This window comes from Schistocerca gregaria, chromosome 8 (assembly GCF_023897955.1).
Source record: "Schistocerca gregaria isolate iqSchGreg1 chromosome 8, iqSchGreg1.2, whole genome shotgun sequence".
NCBI classification, from domain to species: Eukaryota; Metazoa; Arthropoda; class Insecta; order Orthoptera; family Acrididae; genus Schistocerca; species Schistocerca gregaria.
The window spans coordinates 393,214,420-393,235,506 of NC_064927.1; the positions used below are offsets into that span (position 1 = coordinate 393,214,420).

General features: G+C 45.8%; 1 protein-coding gene across 2 annotated transcripts in view; it reads left to right on the forward strand.

Moving 5' to 3' along the window:
* LOC126283931 (serine protease gd-like) overlaps nt 1-21,087 on the forward strand; it is a 199,224-nt gene that overhangs the window by 65,008 nt on the left and 113,129 nt on the right. For both annotated transcript variants that reach the window (XM_049982317.1, XM_049982316.1), the window contains exon 2: nt 18,080-18,266. In XM_049982317.1, the coding sequence (XP_049838274.1) occupies nt 18,080-18,266 (187 nt within the window). The remainder of the gene's footprint in view (nt 1-18,079; nt 18,267-21,087) is intronic.

Consider the following 21,087-nt stretch of genomic DNA (forward strand, 5'->3'; position numbering starts at 1 on the left):
ATTGTGGGATAACTCAGAGGAATACGGACTTGAATCATGTTGATAGTGATTAAAATTCTTCTGGGTAATCATGTTATTTATGCATAAGTGAAAACCGATTCAGGGTTCTGTTGAGATGTCTTAGGTTTGATAATATCCGTGATCGAGGTGTTCGCAGAGAGACTGACAAGTTGGCTCCTATCAGAGAGGTACCTGAACTAGTCACGAACAATTGCCAAAAATATTTTTCACCTAGTGAGTATCTTACTGTTGACGAACAGCTTTTGCCATTTAGAGGAAACTGCCCATTCCACCCAGGCAATGAATCGCTAGCAAACCAGCAAGGAATGGGTTTGCTTTGGTTGATGTAAAAAAAGCTTACACTTTGAATTTAGAACCGTACGTCGGTAAGCAACCAGAGGGACCATGTAATGCCAGTAATTACGCTGAAGATATTGTTCTTCGAATGCTCGAACTGTTTCAGACGTTAGAATATATTTTACTGTGCACGAATATTAAATGTATTATATTTAGATTTAATAAAAAAACTATAAAGTCAGTCGTAAAGACCGTTCAAAGTATACAAATACCGCTTGCTTTGTGGATGACACTTGTCATTTCGCAGTGGAAAACCATAGTTCGCAGTGGCAGTGCAGTGGGCAACAGGCCGACATTTTGACACTATTGACACCCTCCCCCTCCCTCCCCCCTCACCTCGACGATTCAATCCTTCTCAAAAAACATCGTGAGCCAAAAACCTGTCGAACTTGATCATACATCTTTGGAGTGCAGCATTTCTGCAGTTCCTGCCCTAGTGCACAGGGTGGACTATTGGGGACCGATCAGAAACATTAAACGAAATTTGAACGTGATCGATAGCAGCAAACGGTTGAGTACTCTTTTTCATCCCCGATGTGACGATTACGCACATTTGCGTGAGAAATGGCAAAGGGACTACCTAAGATCAATCAGTTCGACAACGCACAACACATTCGGTGCCACACACCTGCCTCGGTTGGGTATTTTAAAATTGTGCGTGTACAGAGACAATCCTTAACTGTCCTAGGCACCTGCAGGCAAGCTACACTACTGCTCTAGCGCCAGCTGTTGACATGCCAAATGGGAGAGATGTAAAGGGGTTGGCTGTCTCCAAGCGCCTGGAATTCCATGATGAATTGTCTGTATCCATGTACAAAGGCAGGAAGTTGGCACCAGGGCTATTACAAGAATAGGAGAGGGACCATTTTCCCTTTGATTCACACACGTGCCAATGTTGCGCATCCCTGTGATGACACAACCATTGAGACCTTTTCGTGTCGATTCTGGGCGATGGTGCGTCTAAATGTTTTCCTTGGCCACCCATGAGAGAACATCGTGACTTCAATGCTGGGGGTTGCGATTCTGATCTGCATCGCAGCGACTTCAAAAGAATGGATGAAATGTAGGTAAGAGGGGCTGTGACGATCTTCCAATAGTGTGACACGTCCACGGTGGCATTGGGCAGATTTATGGTGAAATTTGGTGCCAAAGTGACAGATTAGATTACATTAGATTAACATCTTGGATATTCGGGAATCCAGCCGGATGTTCGCGTCGTTCTCGCACGATATTTCAACAGCGTGCCTCGCTGTCTTCTTCAGGTGCTACCTGAGACTGGTCCTTGGGTCGATCGAGTCCAGTATTTATGCCTGGGAGGAGCTGGGCGTTCCCTAATCGGTCCGCGCCGAGTCGAGTGCTCCATCTGTGGTCCGCGCCCGCCAGACTCGGCTTCAACGGACCCCTCCAGTCGCGGATGTTCCGACTGCCGTCGGCGCCGGTTTTGGCCGTCCTCAACGGTTGTGGTTGTCATTTGAGGTGTGTCAGACCCGATCTGAGATGTTGGGTACTCTATCTCATGACTGTTACTACGGTTTCCACTTCTGTTGCGTGCTGGGCGCTCCCTAATCGGTCCGCGCCGCGTCGTGTGTTCCATCTGAGGTCCGCGCCCGCCAGACGCGGCTACATTGTCCCTCTCTGGTCGCCGGTGTTCCCTCCGCCGTCCGCGCCCGGCCTGGCCGTCTTCTGAAGTTGAGTTCATGACCTGGGGTGTGTCAGATCTGGTCTCTAATGTCCAACACCTTGTCTCACGGCTGTTCTCTCGGTCTCCACTTATATTTCTTGCTGAAGAATTACATTAGATTAGATTAGTACTTTTCCCATAGATCATGAATACGACACTTCGTAATGATGTAGAACGTGTCAGGTTAATAAAAGGTGTCTATACAAGATATTACATTACACAAAATATTACATGACACTTAATATTTTTAATTTTTTTTTTTTTTGGGGGGGGGGGGGGGAAATTGGGGAATTACCCACTTACTCTATCCAAAAATTCATCTAAATAGTAGAAGGAGTTGCCATTAAGTCCTATGCCTATTGCACTTGGTTGGTCAATACAAGGATGGTTAATGCTGGTTGTGGCTGGATCTGGAGATGTCACCCGATGATGTCCCATATGTGCTTGATTGGAGAAAGATCTGGCAGGACACTTAGAAGATGCAACAAGTCCACTAAAGAGACAGCTTACACTACACTCGTTCGTCCTCTGTTAGAATATTGCTGCGCGGTGTGGGATGCTTAACAGGTGGGATTGACGGAGGACATCGAAAGGGTGCAAAAAAGGGCAGCTCGTTTTGTATTATCACGTTATAGGGGAGAGAGTGTGGCAGATATGATACACGAGTTGGGATGGAAGTCATTACAGCATAGACGTTTTTCGTCGCGGCGAGACCTTTTTACGAAATTTCAGTCACCAACTTTCTCTTCCGAATGCGAAAATATTTTGTTGAGCCCAACCTACATAGGTAGGAATGATCATCAAAATAAAATAAGAGAAATCAGAGCTCGAACAGAAAGGTTTAGGTGTCCGTTTTTCCCGCTCGCTGTTCGGGAGTGGAATAGTAGAGAGATAGTATGATTGTGGTTCGATGAACCCTCTGCCAAGCACTTAAATGTGAATTGCAGAGTAGTCATGTAGATGTAGATGGTGACAGAGCAGGCTAAGTCAACATGTTGACACTCTGTAAAGCATGTTGGGCTACAACAGCGGTATGTGGGCGAGGGTTATCCCATGGAATTCTGCTCATGAATGGCAGCAGAACAGGTCGAATCGCCAGAATGATGTGTAAATTGGCAGTCAGAGGCATGGGATAACCACGACAGTGTTCCTGCTGTCATAAAAAATCGCATCCAAGACCATTAGCTCCAGGTCTACATCCAGTGTGTGTAGCATGCAAACAGGTTGGTTGCAGGTCCTCAGCTGGCCTCCTCCTAATATAGACTCAGCTATCGCTGACATCGAAGCAAATCCAGATTTCATCAAAAAACAGAACAGACCTCCACCCTGTTCTCCAATTAGCTCTCGCTTGACACCACTGAAGTCGCAAATGACGGTGGTTTGGGGACAGTGGAATGCACGCTACAGGACATCTATCTCGGAGCTGTCCTGAACGTAACAGATTTGTAACAGATCATTCTGTCACTGTGGTACCAACTGCTGCTCAGATTGTTGCTGCAGATGCAGTATGATGCTCCAGAGCCACACATCGAACACGATGGTCTTCCCTGTTGGTAGTGCCATCTGGCCATCTGGAGCCTGGTTTTCTTGTGACTGTACATTCCCGTGACCACCGCTACCAGTAGTCTTGTACAGTGGCTACATTCCTGCCAAGTCTTTCTGGAATATTGCAGAACGAACATCCAACTTACAGCAGTCAGATTACACGACCTCTTTCAAACTCAGTGAGTGACTCTGGCCGATGGTTAACTGGCCGAGTTACTGTTACCATTTCTGTGACTGGATGACGCCCATGGAAAGAGCTTCAATTGGGAATAAGTGGCGCCAATGCGAATGACTCGCAGATCAAGCGGCTCAAAATTTCTTCCACTGGTTCTTGTGTGGCTCTAGCAGTCTCTTCTGAAAGAAAGGATTCCTGCAATGAGAAGAGGTGACCCCACAATGTCTTCTTCCCTGGGTATGCTGTGGGAGGAACATAGGTCTAAGAGACAAGAGGAGAAATACCCCTCACAATACTTAGCTTGCTCTAGGATTGACAGAGATTCCTTTTCAGCCACAAAGCCATTGTCGTTTGTTAATTCACCTGTAGGAGTGGTTTCAGCAGCGATTTCGAAAGCAAAAAGGGGTTCAGTCCCGATTAAAAACAGAACCCCAGCTCAGAAAACTATAGCCCCACATTAGAGTCTCAGTATGGTACAAGGTACCAATCATCTTGTACTGTGACCTCCTTTTACAGGCCAGTGAAGAGTTACATTCCAGTTTGAAGTGATAGGGTATGCACTTCACCCGTCATGCCCAGTGGAGACTAGACACTAGGGTTGAGGCTGGAGCTGCTGGTGTATTGATGCAATATAAAATCGTATGTTGACCCTCCCATGCAGTGCATCAGATGCAGAGAGTCAGGCACATGTCTTTGCATTGTAAACCCCAGACCCTGTCCGTTGTGGTTGTGAGTGTCAGCTGCACACGAACGCTTCTGGTGTCACTTCCCTCCCCCGTCCCTGCGCCTGTACTGCAGGGAGCACCATTCCCCTTGTCCACCAGACTGCACTATTTTCCAAAGAGAAAAGAAAATGCAAGAATACAAGACTTTTTGACTCTGGTATCAGGAGACCAAGAAGAAATGTGATCACTTGCATCCTGTATATATGGCAATGTCGTTTGCTATGGCTATGACATCATCCTCTCAAGCAATGGTACCCTCACTCAGCTGATGTTTGGGGTCCTCCCTCTTATTGTTTTACCCACACTCACTTTGGTACTTTGGGAGCATAGACTTTCCATCCACCAGAGACGTTGATCCGTAACCTCACCAGGAGGAGCAACACTCTCTCACTCATAGGATTCTGCTGATCTGGAAGCAGATATCAGCCCAATGCCACAGTATCTGACATGTTCCATCTCATGTACTTGTGCAGAGCTCCCGATGGACCCTGATTCAGAATTAAAGCATACTGATGTTGTTTCGTCAGAAACGGTGGTAGCACATTCCTCCTTGGTAACATCACACCCTCACAGGATATCAGTAGCATGATACTCCAGTGAAACTGCATCCGTTTTTCCAACACTTGGCTGAACTACAACGTCACTAACGCAGTTCCGCAGCTTTGTGCATTGCCCTCCAAGAAACTTGATTCCACCACAGCATCTGTACGGGGTATTTTGTGAATCGAGCTGACTATGACAGAGCATTGGACGGAGTTTTCACATATGTTCTGGACTCTGGCTGCAGTGAACATGTAACACTCAATGCGACTTTGATGGATGTGGATTTTCATGTGAGAATGTCTCAGGATTCTGTCGTTTCTAATGTGTATCTCCCTCTTAACAGTAAAGTGTCTCAAACCACAATGTCTACTTCGATTTCTCGGCTCGCACTGCCTGTCCTCATTCTAGGTGACTTTAATGCCCACAACTTTTCGTGAGGTGAAAGTACGACCATGTTGTTGTTGTGGTCTTCAGTCCAGAGACTGGTTTGATGCAGCTCTCCATGCTACTCTATCCTGTGCAATTTTCTTCATTTCCCAGTACCTACTGCAACCTACATTCTTCTGAATTTGCTTAGTGTATTCATCTCTTGGTCTCCCTCTACGATTTTTGTCCTCCGCACTGCCCTCCAATACTAAATTGGTGATCCCTTGATGCCTCAGAACATGTCCTACCAACCGATACCTTCTTCTGGTCAAGTTGTGCCATAAACTTCTCTTCTCCCCAACCCTATTCAACACTTCCTCATTAGTTATGTGATCTACCCATCTAATCTTCAGCATTCTTCTGTAGCACCACATCTCGAAAGCTTCTATTCTCTTCTTGTCCAAACTATTTATCGTCCACGTTTCACTTCCATACATGGCTACACTCCATACAAATACTTTCAGAAATGACTTCCTGACACTTAAATCTATACTCGATGTTAACAAATTTCTCTTCTTCAGAAACGCTTTCCTTGCCATTGCCAGTCTACATTTTATATCCTCTCTACTTCGACCATCATCAGTTATTTTGCTCCCCAAATAGCAAAACTCCTTTACTACTTTAAGTGTCTCATTTCGTAATCTAATTCCCTCACCATCACCCGACTTAATTCGACTACATTCCATTATCCTCGTTTTGCTTTTGTTGATGTTCATGTTATATTCACCTTTTAAGACACTGTCCATTCCATTCAACTGCTCTTCCAAGTCCTTTGCTGTCTCTGACAGAATTACAATGTCATCGGCGAACCTCAAAGTTTTTATTTCTTCTCCATGGATTTTAATACCTACTCCGAACTTTTCTTTTGTTTCCTTTACCGCTTGCTCAATATACAGATTGAATAACATCGGGGAGAGGCTACAACCCTGTCTCACTCCCTTCCCAACCACTGCTTCCCTTTCATGTCCCTCGACTCTTATAACTGCCATCTGGTTTCTGTACAAATTGTTAATAGCCTTTCGCTCCCTGTATTTTACCCCTGCCACCTTTAGAATTTGAAAGAGTATTCCAGTCAACATTGTCAAAAGCTTTCTTTAAGTCTACAAATGCTAGGAACGTAGGTTTGCCTTTCCTTAATCTTTCTTCTAAGATAAGTCGTAAGGTCAGTATTGCTTCACGTGTTCCAGTATTTCTACGGAATCCAAACTGATCTTCCCCGAGGTCGGCTTCTACTAGTTTTTCCATTTGTCTGTAAAGAAATCGTGTTAGTATTTTGCAGCTGTGACTTATTAAACTGATAGTTCGGTAATTTTCACATCTGTCAACACCTGCTTTCTTTGGGATTGGAATTATTATATTCTTCTTGAAGTTTGAGGGTATTTCGCCCATCTCATACATCTTGCTCACCAGCTGGTAGAGTATTGTCAGGACTGGCTCTCCCAAGGCTGTCAGTAGTTCTAATGGAATGTTGTCTACTGCCGGGGCCTTGTTTCGACTTAGGTCTTTCAGTGCTCTGTCAAACTTTTCACGCAATATCGTATCTTCCATGTCATCTTCATCTACATCCTCTTCCATTTCCTTAATATTGTCCTCAAGTACAATACCCTTGTATAGACCCTCTATATACTCCTTCCACCTTTCTGCTTTCCCTTCTTTGCTCACAACTGGGTTTCCATCTGAGCTCTTGATGTTCATACAAGTGGTTCTCTTATCTCCAAAGGTCTCTTTAATTTTCCTGTAGGCAGTATCTATCTTACCCTTAGTGAGATAAGCCTCTACATCCTTACATTTGTCCTCTAGCCATCCCTGCTTAGCCATTTTTCATTTCCTGTCGATCTCATTTTTGAGACGTTTGTATTCCTTTTTGCCTGCTTCATTTACTGCATTTTTATATTTTCTCGTTTCATCAGTTAAATTCAATATTTCTTCTGTTACCCAAGGATTTCTACTAGCCTTCGTCTTTTTTCCTACTTGATCCTCTGCTGCCTTCACTACTTCATCCCTCAGAGCTATCCATTCTTCTTCTACTGTATTTATTTCCCCCATTCCTGTCAATTGTTCCCTTATGCTCTCCCTGAAACTCTGTACAACCACTGGTTCTTTCAGTTTGTCCAGGCCCATGTCCTTAAATTGCCACCTTTTTGCAGTTTCTTCAGTTTTAATCTACAGGTCATAACCAATAGATTGTGGTCAGAGTCCACATCTGCCCCTGGAAATGTCTTACAACTTAAAACCTGGTTCCTAAATCTCTGTCTTACCATTATATAATCTATCTGATACCTTTTAGTATCTCCAGGGTTCTTCCATGTATACAACCTTCTTTCATGGTTCTTAAACCAAGTGTTAGCTATGACTAAGTTGTGCTCTGTGCAAAATTCTACGAGGCGGATTCCTCTTTCATTTCTTAGCCCCAATCCATATTCACCTTCTACGTTTCCTTCTCTCCCTTTTCCTACACTCGAATTCCAGTCGCCCATGACTATTAAATTTTCGTCTCCCTTCACTATCTGAATAATTTCTTTTATTTCATCATACATTTCTTCAATTTATTCGTCATCTGCAGAGCTAGTTGGCATATAAACTTGTACTACTGTAGTAGGTGTGGGCTTCGTATCTATCTCGGCCACAATAATGCGTTCAATATGCTGTTTGTAGTAGCTTACCCGCATTCCTATTTTCCTATTCATTATTAAACCTACTCCTGCATTACCCCTATTTGATTTTGTGTTTATAACCCTGTATTCACCTGACCAAAAGCCTTGTTTCTCCTGCCACCGAACTTCACTAATTCTCACTATATCTAACTTTAACCTATCCATTTCCCTTTTTAAATTTTCTTACCTACCTGCCCGATTAAGGGATCTGACATTCCACGCTCTGATCCGTAGAACACCAGTTTTCTTTCTGCTGATAACGACATCCTCTTGAGTACGACCACTAGCTGCAATAAAGCTGTGGAAACTTTGCTCGCAGAACTTCAGTTCTGTTCTCTTACACACTTCATTGTTACATATGAATCTTATTCCGTCATTGATCTTTCTATTTGTATCCTCCCATCCATTGGTGAGTCCATGGTCTGTGTGATAATGATCACTTTCTGATCATCCTGTCACTTCCTCAGCATCACTTGCCCAGTGTCCCACACAGACAGGCTCTCAACAATGCTGTTGGGGTGCAGTCGCTCCCTGCACCTTCCCACGTGGAAGTCTCGATGCAGCTGTCCAAAGCACCATAGCAGCCATTCTGTGGACAGGAGACTGAGTGAGCCTCTTTTCCTCGAAATTTGCCGCCCCCTCGCCCCTGTCAAATGGCACTATCATGGTGGACTTAAGAGGTCGCAAATGTGCTTTCCAAAGCCATGGGTAACATCCATCGATAGAGCACCTCATTGCCTTTAAATGGCTCAGTGCAAGGTCCATCACCTAATAAAATACTAAAATTCACTTACCTTTCACTGCACATCACCTGGAGCCATATATTCATTTCAGTGAATGGGAAATTCTCTTTGCTCTAGCCCTTTGCGTAACATGACTCCAGGGCCACACTACATTCACAGCCAAGTGGTCAAACAGTGGACTGCCAATGTCATATCCTTGCCATTTTCAACAGTATCTGGAGTGAAAGTGAGCTCCCATCTCATTGGTGAGAAATCATGATCGTCACAATACTGAAACTGGATAAAGAGCTTTTTATAGTGGACAGCTATTGCCCAGTTAGTCTCACCAGTGTTCTCTGCAAGTTGTGCAAATATATGGTGAGCCAATGGCAGTGTTGGTACCTTGAGACTCGGGGCTTTTGGCTCTGTCCCAGCTGGCTTTCGCGAAGACCATTCTACTGCTGACAGTTAGGCCTATCTCACGTCTGCCATCCAATCAGCTTTTGCCTAGCAAAAATATTTTATTGCTGTCTTCTTCAACCTGCAAAAAGCTTTTGAAAGTGCCATTTTCACATCTTCATTACCAAACATGAGTGTGCTCTTTGGGTCCACTCCTGATTTTTGTCTGGTACTTTCTTGTCACACCATACCTTAGAGGTTCAAATTGGTACTTCCTGCAGTACCCACTATATACAATTGTGTGGCCCTGCAGGACTCTGTATTAAGTGTCCACCTTTTTTTTTGTTGGCTGTCAATTGACTAGCCACAGCTGTTGAATCTAATATGTCACCCTCCTCGTGTGCTGACGATTTTTGCTTATGCTCCTCCACTGTGACTACTGGTGAGCGCCGACTTCAAGGTGCCATATGAAAGATAGAGTGCTGGGCTCTCAATCATGGCTTCCAGTTCCCAGCCACCAAGACATGTATCACACACTTCTGTCACCAATGCACTGCCCATCCACAAACAAAACTCTACTTCAACGACCACTTGCTCGATATGGTAGAATCTTATCATTCTTTTGGACTGGTCTTTGATGCCCAGTTGACATGGCTTCCCCATTTCTGCCAACTTATGCGAATGTGCTGGTGACATCTTAACATCAGCCAGGTTGCAGACCAATGTACATTTTTGCGACTTTACAAAGCTCTGATCCGGTCCTGTCATTGTTATGGGAGTCTGGCATATGGCTCAGCAACACCTTTCAGCATTGCAGATGCTGGACCAAATATTCCATTTTTGGGTCCTACCTGCAACAAGTGCCTTTTGGACCAGCCTCGTAAACAGCCTACTTGTGGAGGCTGGGATCCCTCCACTAAAGATCAGGTGTCAACAACAGCTGCTTAACTATGTGATACACATATGCTGCTCAGGCGAGCAATTGCACAATAGAGGCCCAGGACTGGAGTCATGATGTTAGTTTACATACAATGACTCAGCTCGGAAGCCCATCTTCCCCCCACTATCGCCTCTTACCTGTAGATCCCCAAGATGTGCACCCCATCCTTGGTTCTGTCTCGATCTATCCTTTAGACTGAAAGATTCTGTTGATCCCATAATTTTCCACTGCCTTTTCCTGGTCATCCTCGATGCATTTCTAGGTTTGCAAGTTGGATTCACTAATGCAGCTGTACTGTTAATGGATGAACTGGTTTTACCTAAACACATGCAAGGTGCAGTGAACACTGTTTCTGCCAAGATGTGCAGTGCATCACTGCAGAATTGTTGGCACTCAAGCCTTCAGTAACGTTTGTTCTTGTGCTGGTGAGTCATTCCTAATTGGTAGTGAATCCCTCTCCCTGAGTAGGCTTCAGCACTAATCTTGACTTTGCAGGATCTCCTTGCTGACCTTCATCGAGTTGAATGATGGGTGATTTTTGTCTGGACACCAGGTAACATTAGGATCTCAGGAGACACACACACTCACCAACTGCTCAAATTGGCTACCAGGATGCTGTCTTCGCAGATGGAAGTACCTGAACCATAGCTTCAGTTGACTCCATGCAGTCAGTTGTTGACACCTAGAGCAACATTATGCTTCCCCACATCATAACACCTGCAATCGATGATATTTGGCAATAGTGGATGTAGCTTCATATTGCAAGAGGTCGGAACACTTAATCAATCCAGAACTATTTCGAACATGATTGTTTTCATAGTCCAGATGTTATGATGTGATGAGGCATAATGTTGCATGATAGTACCAACCTCCACACCTTTGAACATGGTACACTCACTGATCAAAATTATTATGACACTATACTCCATCCCCAGGTGCATCTTTTCAGGGTTACATTTGGTCCTGATTTCATTTTTATGAACGACAATGCATGAAAACATCGAACTGCACAGGTAGAGAAACTCTTGGTCTCAGATGATATTTGGTGAATGGACTGGCCTACCCATTCCCTGACTTAACTATCATTAAATATTTGTGGGATGAATTGGGGAGACATTCACACGCACCATCGACCATCCAGTAGTTGTCAGCAGCACTGAAGGAGGTATAAAATGCTGTATACACTCCTGGAAATTGAAATAAGAACACCGTGAATTCATTGTCCCAGGAAGGGAAACTTTATTGACACATTTCTGGGGTCAGATACATCACATGATCACACTGACAGAACCACAGGCACATAGACACAGGCAACAGAGCATGCACAATGTCGGCACTAGTACAGTGTATATCCACCTTTCGCAGCAATGCAGGCTGCTATTCTCCCATGGAGACGATCGTAGAGATGCTGGATGTAGTCCTGTGGAATGGCTTGCCATGCCATTTCCACCTGGCGCCTCAGTTGGACCAGCGTTCGTGCTGGACGTTCAGACCGCGTGAGACGATGCTTCATCCAGTCCCAAACATGCTCAATGGGGGACAGATCCGGAGATCTTGCTGGCCGGGGTAGTTGACTTACACCTTCTAGAGCACGTTGGGTGGCACGGGATACATGCGGACGTGCATTGTCCTGTTGGAACAGCAAGTTCCCTTGCCCGTCTAGGAATGGTAGAACGATGGGTTCGATGACGGTTTGGATGTACCGTGCACTATTCAGTGTCCCCTCAATGATCACCAGAGGTGTACGGCCAGTGTAGGAGATCGCTCCCCACACCATGATGCCGGGTGTTGGCCCTGTGTGCCTTGGTCGTATGCAGTCCTGATTGTGGCGCTCACCTGCACGGCGCCAAACACGCATACGACCATCATTGGCACCAAGGCAGAAGCGACTCTCATCGCTGAAGACGACACGTCTCCATTCGTCCCTCCATTCACGCCCGTCGCGACACCACTGGAGGCGGGCTGCACGATGTTGGGGCGTGAGCGGAAGACGGCCTAACGGTGTGCGGGACCGTAGCCCAGCTTCATGGAGACGGTTGCGAATGGTCCTCGCCGATACCCCAGGAGCAACAGTGTCCCTAATTTGCTGGGAAGTGGAGGTGCGGTCCCCTGCGGCACTGTGTAGGATCCTACGGTCTTGGCGTGCATCCGTGCGTCGCTCCGGTCTCGTCTCAGGTCGACGGGCAGGTGCACCTTCCGCCGACCACTGGCGACAACATCGATGTCCTGTGGAGACCTCACGCCCCACGTGTTGAGCAATTCGGCGGTACGTCCACCCGGCCTCCCGCATGCCCACTATACGCCCTCGCTCAAAGTCCGTCAACTGCACATACGGTTCACGTCCACGCTGTCGCGGCATGTTACCAGTGTTAAAGACTGCGATGGAGCTCCGTATGGCACGGCAAACTGGCTGACACTGACGGCGGCGGTGCACAAATGCTGCGCAGCTAGCGCCATTCGACGGCCAACACCGCGGTTCCTGCTGTGTCCGCTGTGCCGTGCGTGTGATCATTGCTTGTACAGCCCTCTCGCAGTGTCCGGAGCAAGTATGGTGGGTCTGACACACCGGTGTCAATGTGTTCTTGTTTCCATTTCCAGGAGTGTAGCAAGAACCATTTAGCAACCTACTTGGGAGCACATTACAGAGCATTCATTGCCATCCATGGTGATGACACACCCTATGAACAACCATGTCCCATCTTTTGTAATGTGGAGGGAATTGTTGTGACAGTGCCACGACATTTAACAGTGCCGCCACGACAGTACGCGCAAACGGCGATAGAGGCGCTCCGCAACTCGGCTGAGCGTTGAAGCGCCACCTAGCTACGAACGGCGCCGGCCGCATGTCACGGCACGGCAGTCGAATACGAGATACTGAGTTATCATGTAATCAGATATTGTTTCTAAGAGAGAGTGTTTGAATATCCACGCAATTATTGGTGATTAAAGGTTATAACACTTTTTGGCGACGAGAATGGGATGTTTTCACTGCGTTGTGGATTTGCGTGTTCGTGACGGGGCAGACATGGAACAGCTTATGCAAGCGCTCATTGAACAACAAACACAGCTGACGGCTGCGATTCAGGCGTTGTCGACGTCGCTTACTCATCGTCTGTCTTCCTCTTCTGCGCCTCCTTTCCCTCCTTACGACGAGGCCGCTGAAGACTGGGAGGATTGTGAGAAGCGTTTGCAGCAACACTTCTTGGCTTTCGGCGTTGTCGACGCTCCTATGTGTAAGTCGTTATTTCTATCTTGGATTCCCCTACGGATCTATCAGCTGCTATCTCAGTTAGCCCCTCAGCGGGAACCTGCCTCTCTGTCCTTCCAAGAAATGTGTGTCTTATTGTCTAACTATTACCGAAAAAACAACCACGTCGTTGCCGCCCGCGTGGCGTTCTACCGGTGTCGTAAAGAGCCCCATCAATCTTACCGGGCTTGGGCGGCGGAACTACACGGTCTGAGTAGGAAATGTCAGTTTGTCACGGACACTCATCATGAGTCTTATGCTGATTCAATTGTTAGGGATGCTATTCTACGGCTTGCTCCTGATAAAGAAGTTCGGCAACGTGCCCTACAACTGCCAAACCCGTCGTTGTCGGAAGTTCTAAGCATCGCTCAATCCTTTGAAGTGTCTCACGCTGCTGGCGCGCAAATAGACGCGTGGTGTGATGTAGGCGCTGTACAGTTAACTCTCGACACGGACAATTTGCCTGTTTCACAGGAGAACTAAGATGTGGCGGCGGTTCACTCGCGTAAACAACGTCGCGTTGGGCCTCAACGCTCGCAGCGAAACTAGCAACCACAGAAGCAGGTTCGTTCCGCATTTCCTTCTTGCCCCCGTTGTTTCGTACAGCATGACAGGGCCGCGTGTCCAAAACGTTGGGCCACGTGTAATTCATGTAGGAAAAAAGGCTACATTGCTTCCGTGTGTCAGTCCCCTAAAGTTCCTGTCGATGAGGACGAGGCATCGGACATGTATGTTCACTGTGTACTTTCTCAAACAAATAAGTTGTTTGTTACTGTTCGTGTTCTGGATAAAGACATCCGCATGCAAGTGGACACTGGCTCTGCAGTAACTCATTAATTCTCGCACGTATTTAGAGTTGGGCTCCCCTCCTTTGTCTCCACTTACGCGAAATATGAGAACTTATAATAAACAGAAAACTCCTATCATTGGTCAGTTTGATGCTTCCAGTGCCTACAAGTCTGTTGTTAGGCCCGTCACGTTTTATGTGGTGGATCATGCGGGCACTGAAAACCTGTTCGGTTATGATGCTTTCCAGTTGTTCGGGTTCTCCATTGATGATGATGATGATGTGGACCTCATATCTGAGAATATTCCGTATCAACAGCTGGATGGATTGTGTTCTGAATTTTCGTCCGTGTTCTCTGCTGGTCTGGGTTGCGCCAAGGATTTTGAAGCCCACATTACTCTTAAACCTACAGCTCGCCCTAAGTTTTTCCGGGCACGCCCTATTCCGGTGGCGTTGCGTGCAACTGTCAAGGCTGAGATAGACAGGTTAACAGCTTCAGGGATTCTCCTTCCTGTTACCTCCAGCGAATGGGCACCGCCGATCGTAGTGGTTTCTAAACCAAACGGGAGTCTGCGATTGTGTGGTGATTTTAAAGCCACTGTCAACGCTCAGAGCCTCATTGACACTTATCCTCTTCCCCGTCCTGAGGAGTTATTTACCAAGCTCGCTGGGGGCCAGTTATATTCCGACTTATCGGAGGCGTAAAATCAGTTGCCGTTGGATGCTACTTCCAAGGAATTTCTGGTCATCAACACTCCTTGTGGGTTGTATCAGTACCAGCGGTTAGCATTTGGCGTCGCTAGCGCACCGGCCATTTTTCAGCGGTTTTTGGAACAGCTCACGGCTTCCGTTCCCGGCTGCATAAACTATCTGGATGACATTGTTGTCACGGAGGCCTCCACGGAGGAGCACATTCGTAATTTGCGTTCACTGTTTCGGGTTTTGCATTCGGCTGGGTTGAGGTACAATCTGGAAAAGTCACAGTTCTTCCAACCCTCCATTGTGTATCTTGGTTTCCACTTGTCCCGTGAGGGTATACGTCGTCTACGTCAGCACGTTGCGGCCATTAACGCTCTACCCCGGCCGTCTACGGTCAAAGAACTTCAGGCGTTTCTAGGCAAGATTGCTTATCACAAATTCATTCCATGCGCGGCGGCGGTAGCTCATCCTCTGCATCAGCTGTTACGCAAAAACGTCCCTTTCTGTTGGTCCGACGAGTGTGAGCAGGCTTTTGTCCGCCTTAAGGCTCATTTGCAGTCGGCGCCTTGTCTTGCCACATTCCGTCCGGGTCAGCACTTGGTTCTGGCGACTGACGCGTCACAGTGTGACCTAGGGGCTGTTCTCGCCCATCGGTATGAGGATGGGTCGGAACGACCCATCGCCTATGCTTCCAAGACCCTCAACGATGCGCAACGGCGTTACTCTCAAATCGAAAAGGAGGCGCTCGCTATCATTTATGCTATAAAAAAGTTCAGTGTTTTTTTGTATGGTTCTAAGTTTCACCTCATCACCAACCACAAGCCGCTGGTCTCTCTGTTCAGCCCATTAACGTCGCTTCCGGATAAGGCAGCTCACCGCCTGCAATGTTGGGCCTTATACTTATCTCATTTTCACTATGAGATTCACTATCGCCCCACGGCCCAGCACGCCAACGCTGACGCATAGTCGCGATTGCCGATGGGCCCCTACCCGGTTTTCGATCGTGATGAACTACTCTGTATCCACATTGATGAGGAAGAACGTAATGCGGTCGAGGATTTTCCACTTACAGGTTCGCAGGTCGCATCGGCTACTGCGCGGGACCCGGTCCTGCGTCGGGTGATCGGTTTTGTTCAACGGGGTTGGCCGGACAGGACCAAGGGCCGGGCATCGGATCCCCTTCGCAACTACCATGCATTGCACCTTCGTCTGTCTGTTCGTGATGGTGTTGTTCTTCTGGCCACGGATGGCGCATCTCCGCGGGGTCGTGGTGCCAGCCTCTCTTAGCAAAGATGTTCTCAAACTGTTGCATGAAGGTCATTGGGGTGTTTCTCGGACTAAGTCCTTGGCACGCAGGCACTTTTATTGGCCCGGTATTGATTCGGACATCGCCCACATGGTTGCTGCGTGTGGTCAGTGTGCTCAACAACTGGCTGCACCTCGTACAATGCCCTCTCCGTGGCCTGATCCGGCACAGCCGTGGGAACGGGTGCACGCTGACTTTGCCGGCCCCTTCCTCGGTACTTATTGGCTACTGTTGATTGACGCCTTCTCGAAGTTTCCGTTTGTTTTTAGATGTCCGTCGCCCAACACTGCGGCGACAACGCTGGCTTTGTCCAAAATCTTTGCGCTAGAAGGTCTTCCATCCACGATCATCACGGACAACGGCCCTCAGTTCTCTTCGTAGGCCTTCCGTGATTTTTGTACTGGACGAGGGATTCACCATGTTACAGCACCGCCCTTCCATTCGCAATCGAATGGGGAGGTCGAGCGCCTTGTCCATACTTTCAAAAGCCAGATGAAAAAATTCCTTGGTGATTTTTCCACAGATGACGCTCTGCTGCAATTTCTGAGTTCTTTTCGCTTCACGCCTCTGGGTGATCGCAGCCCTCCTGAACTCTTGCATGGACGCCAACCACGCACTCTACTGCACCTGCTTCACCCTGTCAGGCCTTGTGCTGTGCCCCTAGTGTGGGAAAATACTCGGTGGGCGCCGACGTGTGGGCACGAGGGTATGGATCTCGCCCTAAATGGACTCCAGGGGTGGTCAAGGCTCTTCACGGCCGCCGGCTTTGTGAAATACGTACGGACGACGGCACAGTTGTTCGCCATTATGAAGAGATGCGCCCACGAGTGGTGGCCACGCCGGTGCCACCGCCCCTTCCTTCGCCTCCACCAGCCCGAGAAGCCAGTCCTGTCGCTGCTGCCGATCTACCGGACATGTTGATGCAGCCGATGTCGCTACTGCTTCCGAGTATGCCGGAACCGGCCCCAGTCGCGACGCCGCCTTCTCCGGAACCCATCTCGCTGGAGCACACCCCCATGTCCACGACACCTATGGATGCTGCTCTGGAGATTTCACCCATCATCTCGTCCAGGAGGCACGTTCTGCGCACGAGTTTCCGTCCTGGACATTTTCGACCATACTCTCGTGTCTCTCCACGGGATCTTCTTGGGGCCTCACAAGAGGCCATGGATGTCTCCGCACTGTCCATGTCTCCAAGGAAGTGTTTTTTTTATTTCAAGGGGGGAAAAGTGTTGTGACAGTGCCACGACATTTAACAGTGCCGCCAAGACAGTACACGCAAATGGCGATAGGCTCTCTGTAACTTGGCTGAGCGCGGGAGCGCCACCGAGCTACGAACGGCGCCAGCCGCATGTCACGGCACGGCAGTCAAATACGAGATACTGAGTTGTCATCATGGAATCAGCTATTGTTTCTAAGAGAGAGTGTTTGAATATCCACGCAATTATTGGTGATTAAAGGTTATAACAGGAATCATCATAAATCATGATGACTTCAGTGAATTATTGTCTCTGAATAAAAGTGTCATTTCTGTTTGTCCCACTGTGTGTCTCTTTGTTACCTTCTGTACTGTACTATACTGTAGCAGTTATTTCTATGTATGGTCAAAATTACATCAAGCTGTGGTACTTGTCAGTGACACACCATATGTAAGTTACTTCCTGCCTTAAGTTTTAGGAACCAGTGAATATATTTTGGGACTTTGTTGTTTAATGATCTGTCTTAAAATTGAGCTCTGCAACTATCTCTAGGTGTTGGTTTACAATACTTAATTGCATTGTGTGGAAGGATGTGATTGTCAAAATGTGATGGTGTATGAAATATGCCGTTCTGTACCATGACCTGTCATAGCGACTGTTGCTCATGTTGCCAGGCTGTGCATGCTGGGCCTGGTCGTGATGGCAGTGACTTTGGAGGTGCCCGACTCTCCGTGCCCAGATGCCTTCCGTTATGAGCAAGGTGTAGCCGGCTACTGGACAGCACTATTACAGTTGCCAGCCCCCAATAAGCCACCCGTGAAGGTTGTCGCTGAGCTCTACCTCAAGGCAGAACTGCCTACTGTACGTACAAATACCAATCTGCTGCTTTCATTGTGCCTTCACACAACAAGGACGAGCAGTTGCTACCTAATAGCATGCAAGAGTCACACTAGGGAACAACTGTTATTTAGGTCATAGAGGAGCTTGGTTTTTGAGACAGCATCTTTCTAGAAAGATGCTGTAGTCCAGTGATGAGGTTATCTTTCTGACAGGCAATTCTATAGCATCTAAAGTACAGGGTGTAATGGGTATAAGTACAGATATTTGTATTGATTACTGAGGAGTGTACTGAACAATATTACATAAGTACTTACATTACTTGCAGACTAATAATTACAGCCATTACAAGTCATATATTTTTAGGTTGGTTAGTTCTTCCAAGTACTTAGGGCAAGAGCAAACCATTAACGTTGCTTTTCTTCCGAACAGCAGGTCAGATGCTGAAGTGTGGACATGTGGATGCAAAACAGTGGATCTGTATTGACAGGTATAGTCCACATAATGGTGCACTACAATCATGCAGAAAACATCAGGTCATTAAACTTGTTGTTTTTTCTCTGTGTTAAACAGTTTTCCCACAAACACACTGATGTGAATATATATTAAGATACTGCATATAAAATATCTGTACTTACACTTGTCTACAGCTGAAATAATCTGTTCATTAGACTTTAAACATTTTCTGTCATCATATTTTTGAACCTGTGGAAATTTGAAAAACTGGTGTATCAAATGTTATGGTGTTCCAAATGTTATGACAATGGTGGCTGTTTCAAGAATTTGTACTTTAAAACCCTTAATTCCCCACATCCAAATCACTATGAGGTCAGTTGCATTAAAGATTTATGTAATTTTCAAACCAGTTTCACTATTTGCTTCAGAATACTGGTACAGTATATTTAATTTGCGGGCTAATAACAACAATCCCTTTTGGCAACCAGAAAATGCTGTTCCTAAACTTTCTGCTGAGTGAAATAGATGCCCAACTTTTTGGGGCTGTGCCACTTTCCTCCATAAACTGCTTTGATTGCTCTTTTTGTTTTTGTCTTAAAGTGAAGGACCAATGTCTTATCAGTGGTATCAAATTGTTAAACAAAGTGTGATAGAACACTACCCCTGTGTATCCACTTGATCAAAACAAACATAAGTAAAGTTTTCAAATACACTTATTTTATGTTATGTAGGCCCATATTGTGAATAGATCTAGGGATATGGATATTTATTACTTTCAGTCTTCTTGAGGTTATTAAAATACAACACACTGTTCAATTAAGTAAATAGTGTTGATGTATTTAGTACTTAAAAATGTATCTGTTTGGCAGATTCTCTTACAGAATAGTATTTAAGTATTAATGCGCTTACTATGAAAAATACACATGCATACAGGGGATGAATCTAAATGTTAAGTGCATAAACATTATAATATGCTTTGGGAACTTTTCTGCAATGTAGAATTGTGTACAATAGGAAATGTCCAAGTTTTTTATGTTTGTAACAAGGCTTATTATCTAATAGATCTTGAATTTGCAAAAGAGAGGGCATAAACTATTTTGCAGCCACTGAGATGATAACCTTCAAAACCATTCTCAGGTTTCTACCAGTTTGTGTTACCTGTTGAACTGCTGTGAAACATACGCTACAATATGGAAAACAATATTTCCATGTTGTTATAGCCATCTCTGTGCCAGTTTGAGAACATTTTGTTTGTGTAATACACCAGTAACTACTGCTACATCTGTATCCATCCTCCCCAAACCACTGAGAGATGCATAGCAGAGGGTACGTTGTGTTGTAACAGTATGAGGGTTTCTTCTCATTCCATTCATGTATAGGACATAAGAAGAATGATTGTTTGAATGCCTCTGTGCATGCAGTAATTATTCTAATCTCATCCTCACAATCCCTACATGAGCAATAAGTAGGGAATTGTTGCATATACCTAGAGTCGTCATTTAAAGCCCGTTCTTGAAACTTTGTTAATAGATTTTCTTGGAATAGTTTGTCTATCTTCAAGATCCTTCCACTTCAGTTCCTTCAGTAACTATGTGGCACTCTCCTACAAATCAGACAAACCTGTGACCATTCAGCTGCCCTTCTCTGTGTTCATTCAGTATCCCCTGTTAGATCTATTTGGTGCCGGTCCCACACACTTGAATAATATTCTAGAACCAATCACATGAGTGATTTGCAAGCAATATTCTTTGTAGACTAATTGCACTTCCCCAATGTGTGTGTGTGTGTGTGTGTGTATGTGTGTGTGTGTGTGTGTGTGTGTGTGTGTGTGTAAGTACAATCTAACTTCTGCACCATTTCAGTGCAGTAATGTGTTCATTGTAATAAGTATTATAGTAGCTGTATTACACGTTTATTACCTTCTAAATAAGTAAAAAAAAAAAAAAACCTTTTTTTATTTCATATTCAGTGCATTGGTATTTGTAAAATGATTCTTTCATATAGTGCTCATTAAAAAATGATGACCATTCCACTTGGGACCTGTGGAATGGTACATTAGCTTATTTGTTTGAGTTGTAAATATTTGTCATGTATTGTTGTTTTTCTGACATGTTCTACATCCTGGAGGACCTCCTCACTACGGATCAATTGGAATGAAAGTAAATCTAAGCAGTTACTAGTTCACTATAAACTTTCTTCAAGGGTTTTAGTTAATTGCTTTTACTGTTACTTTTACTTTGAAGGGCTCTTCTGCTCTTCAGCAGTTGCCCTGTATTCCCAGGAACCATTCCAAATTCCTTTTGGCCATCATCCTTGCTTCATACACACCACATCACTGTACTATTGAAGAGCTCTTTTCTCAATTCCTTGCATTACTGATTGACTTATA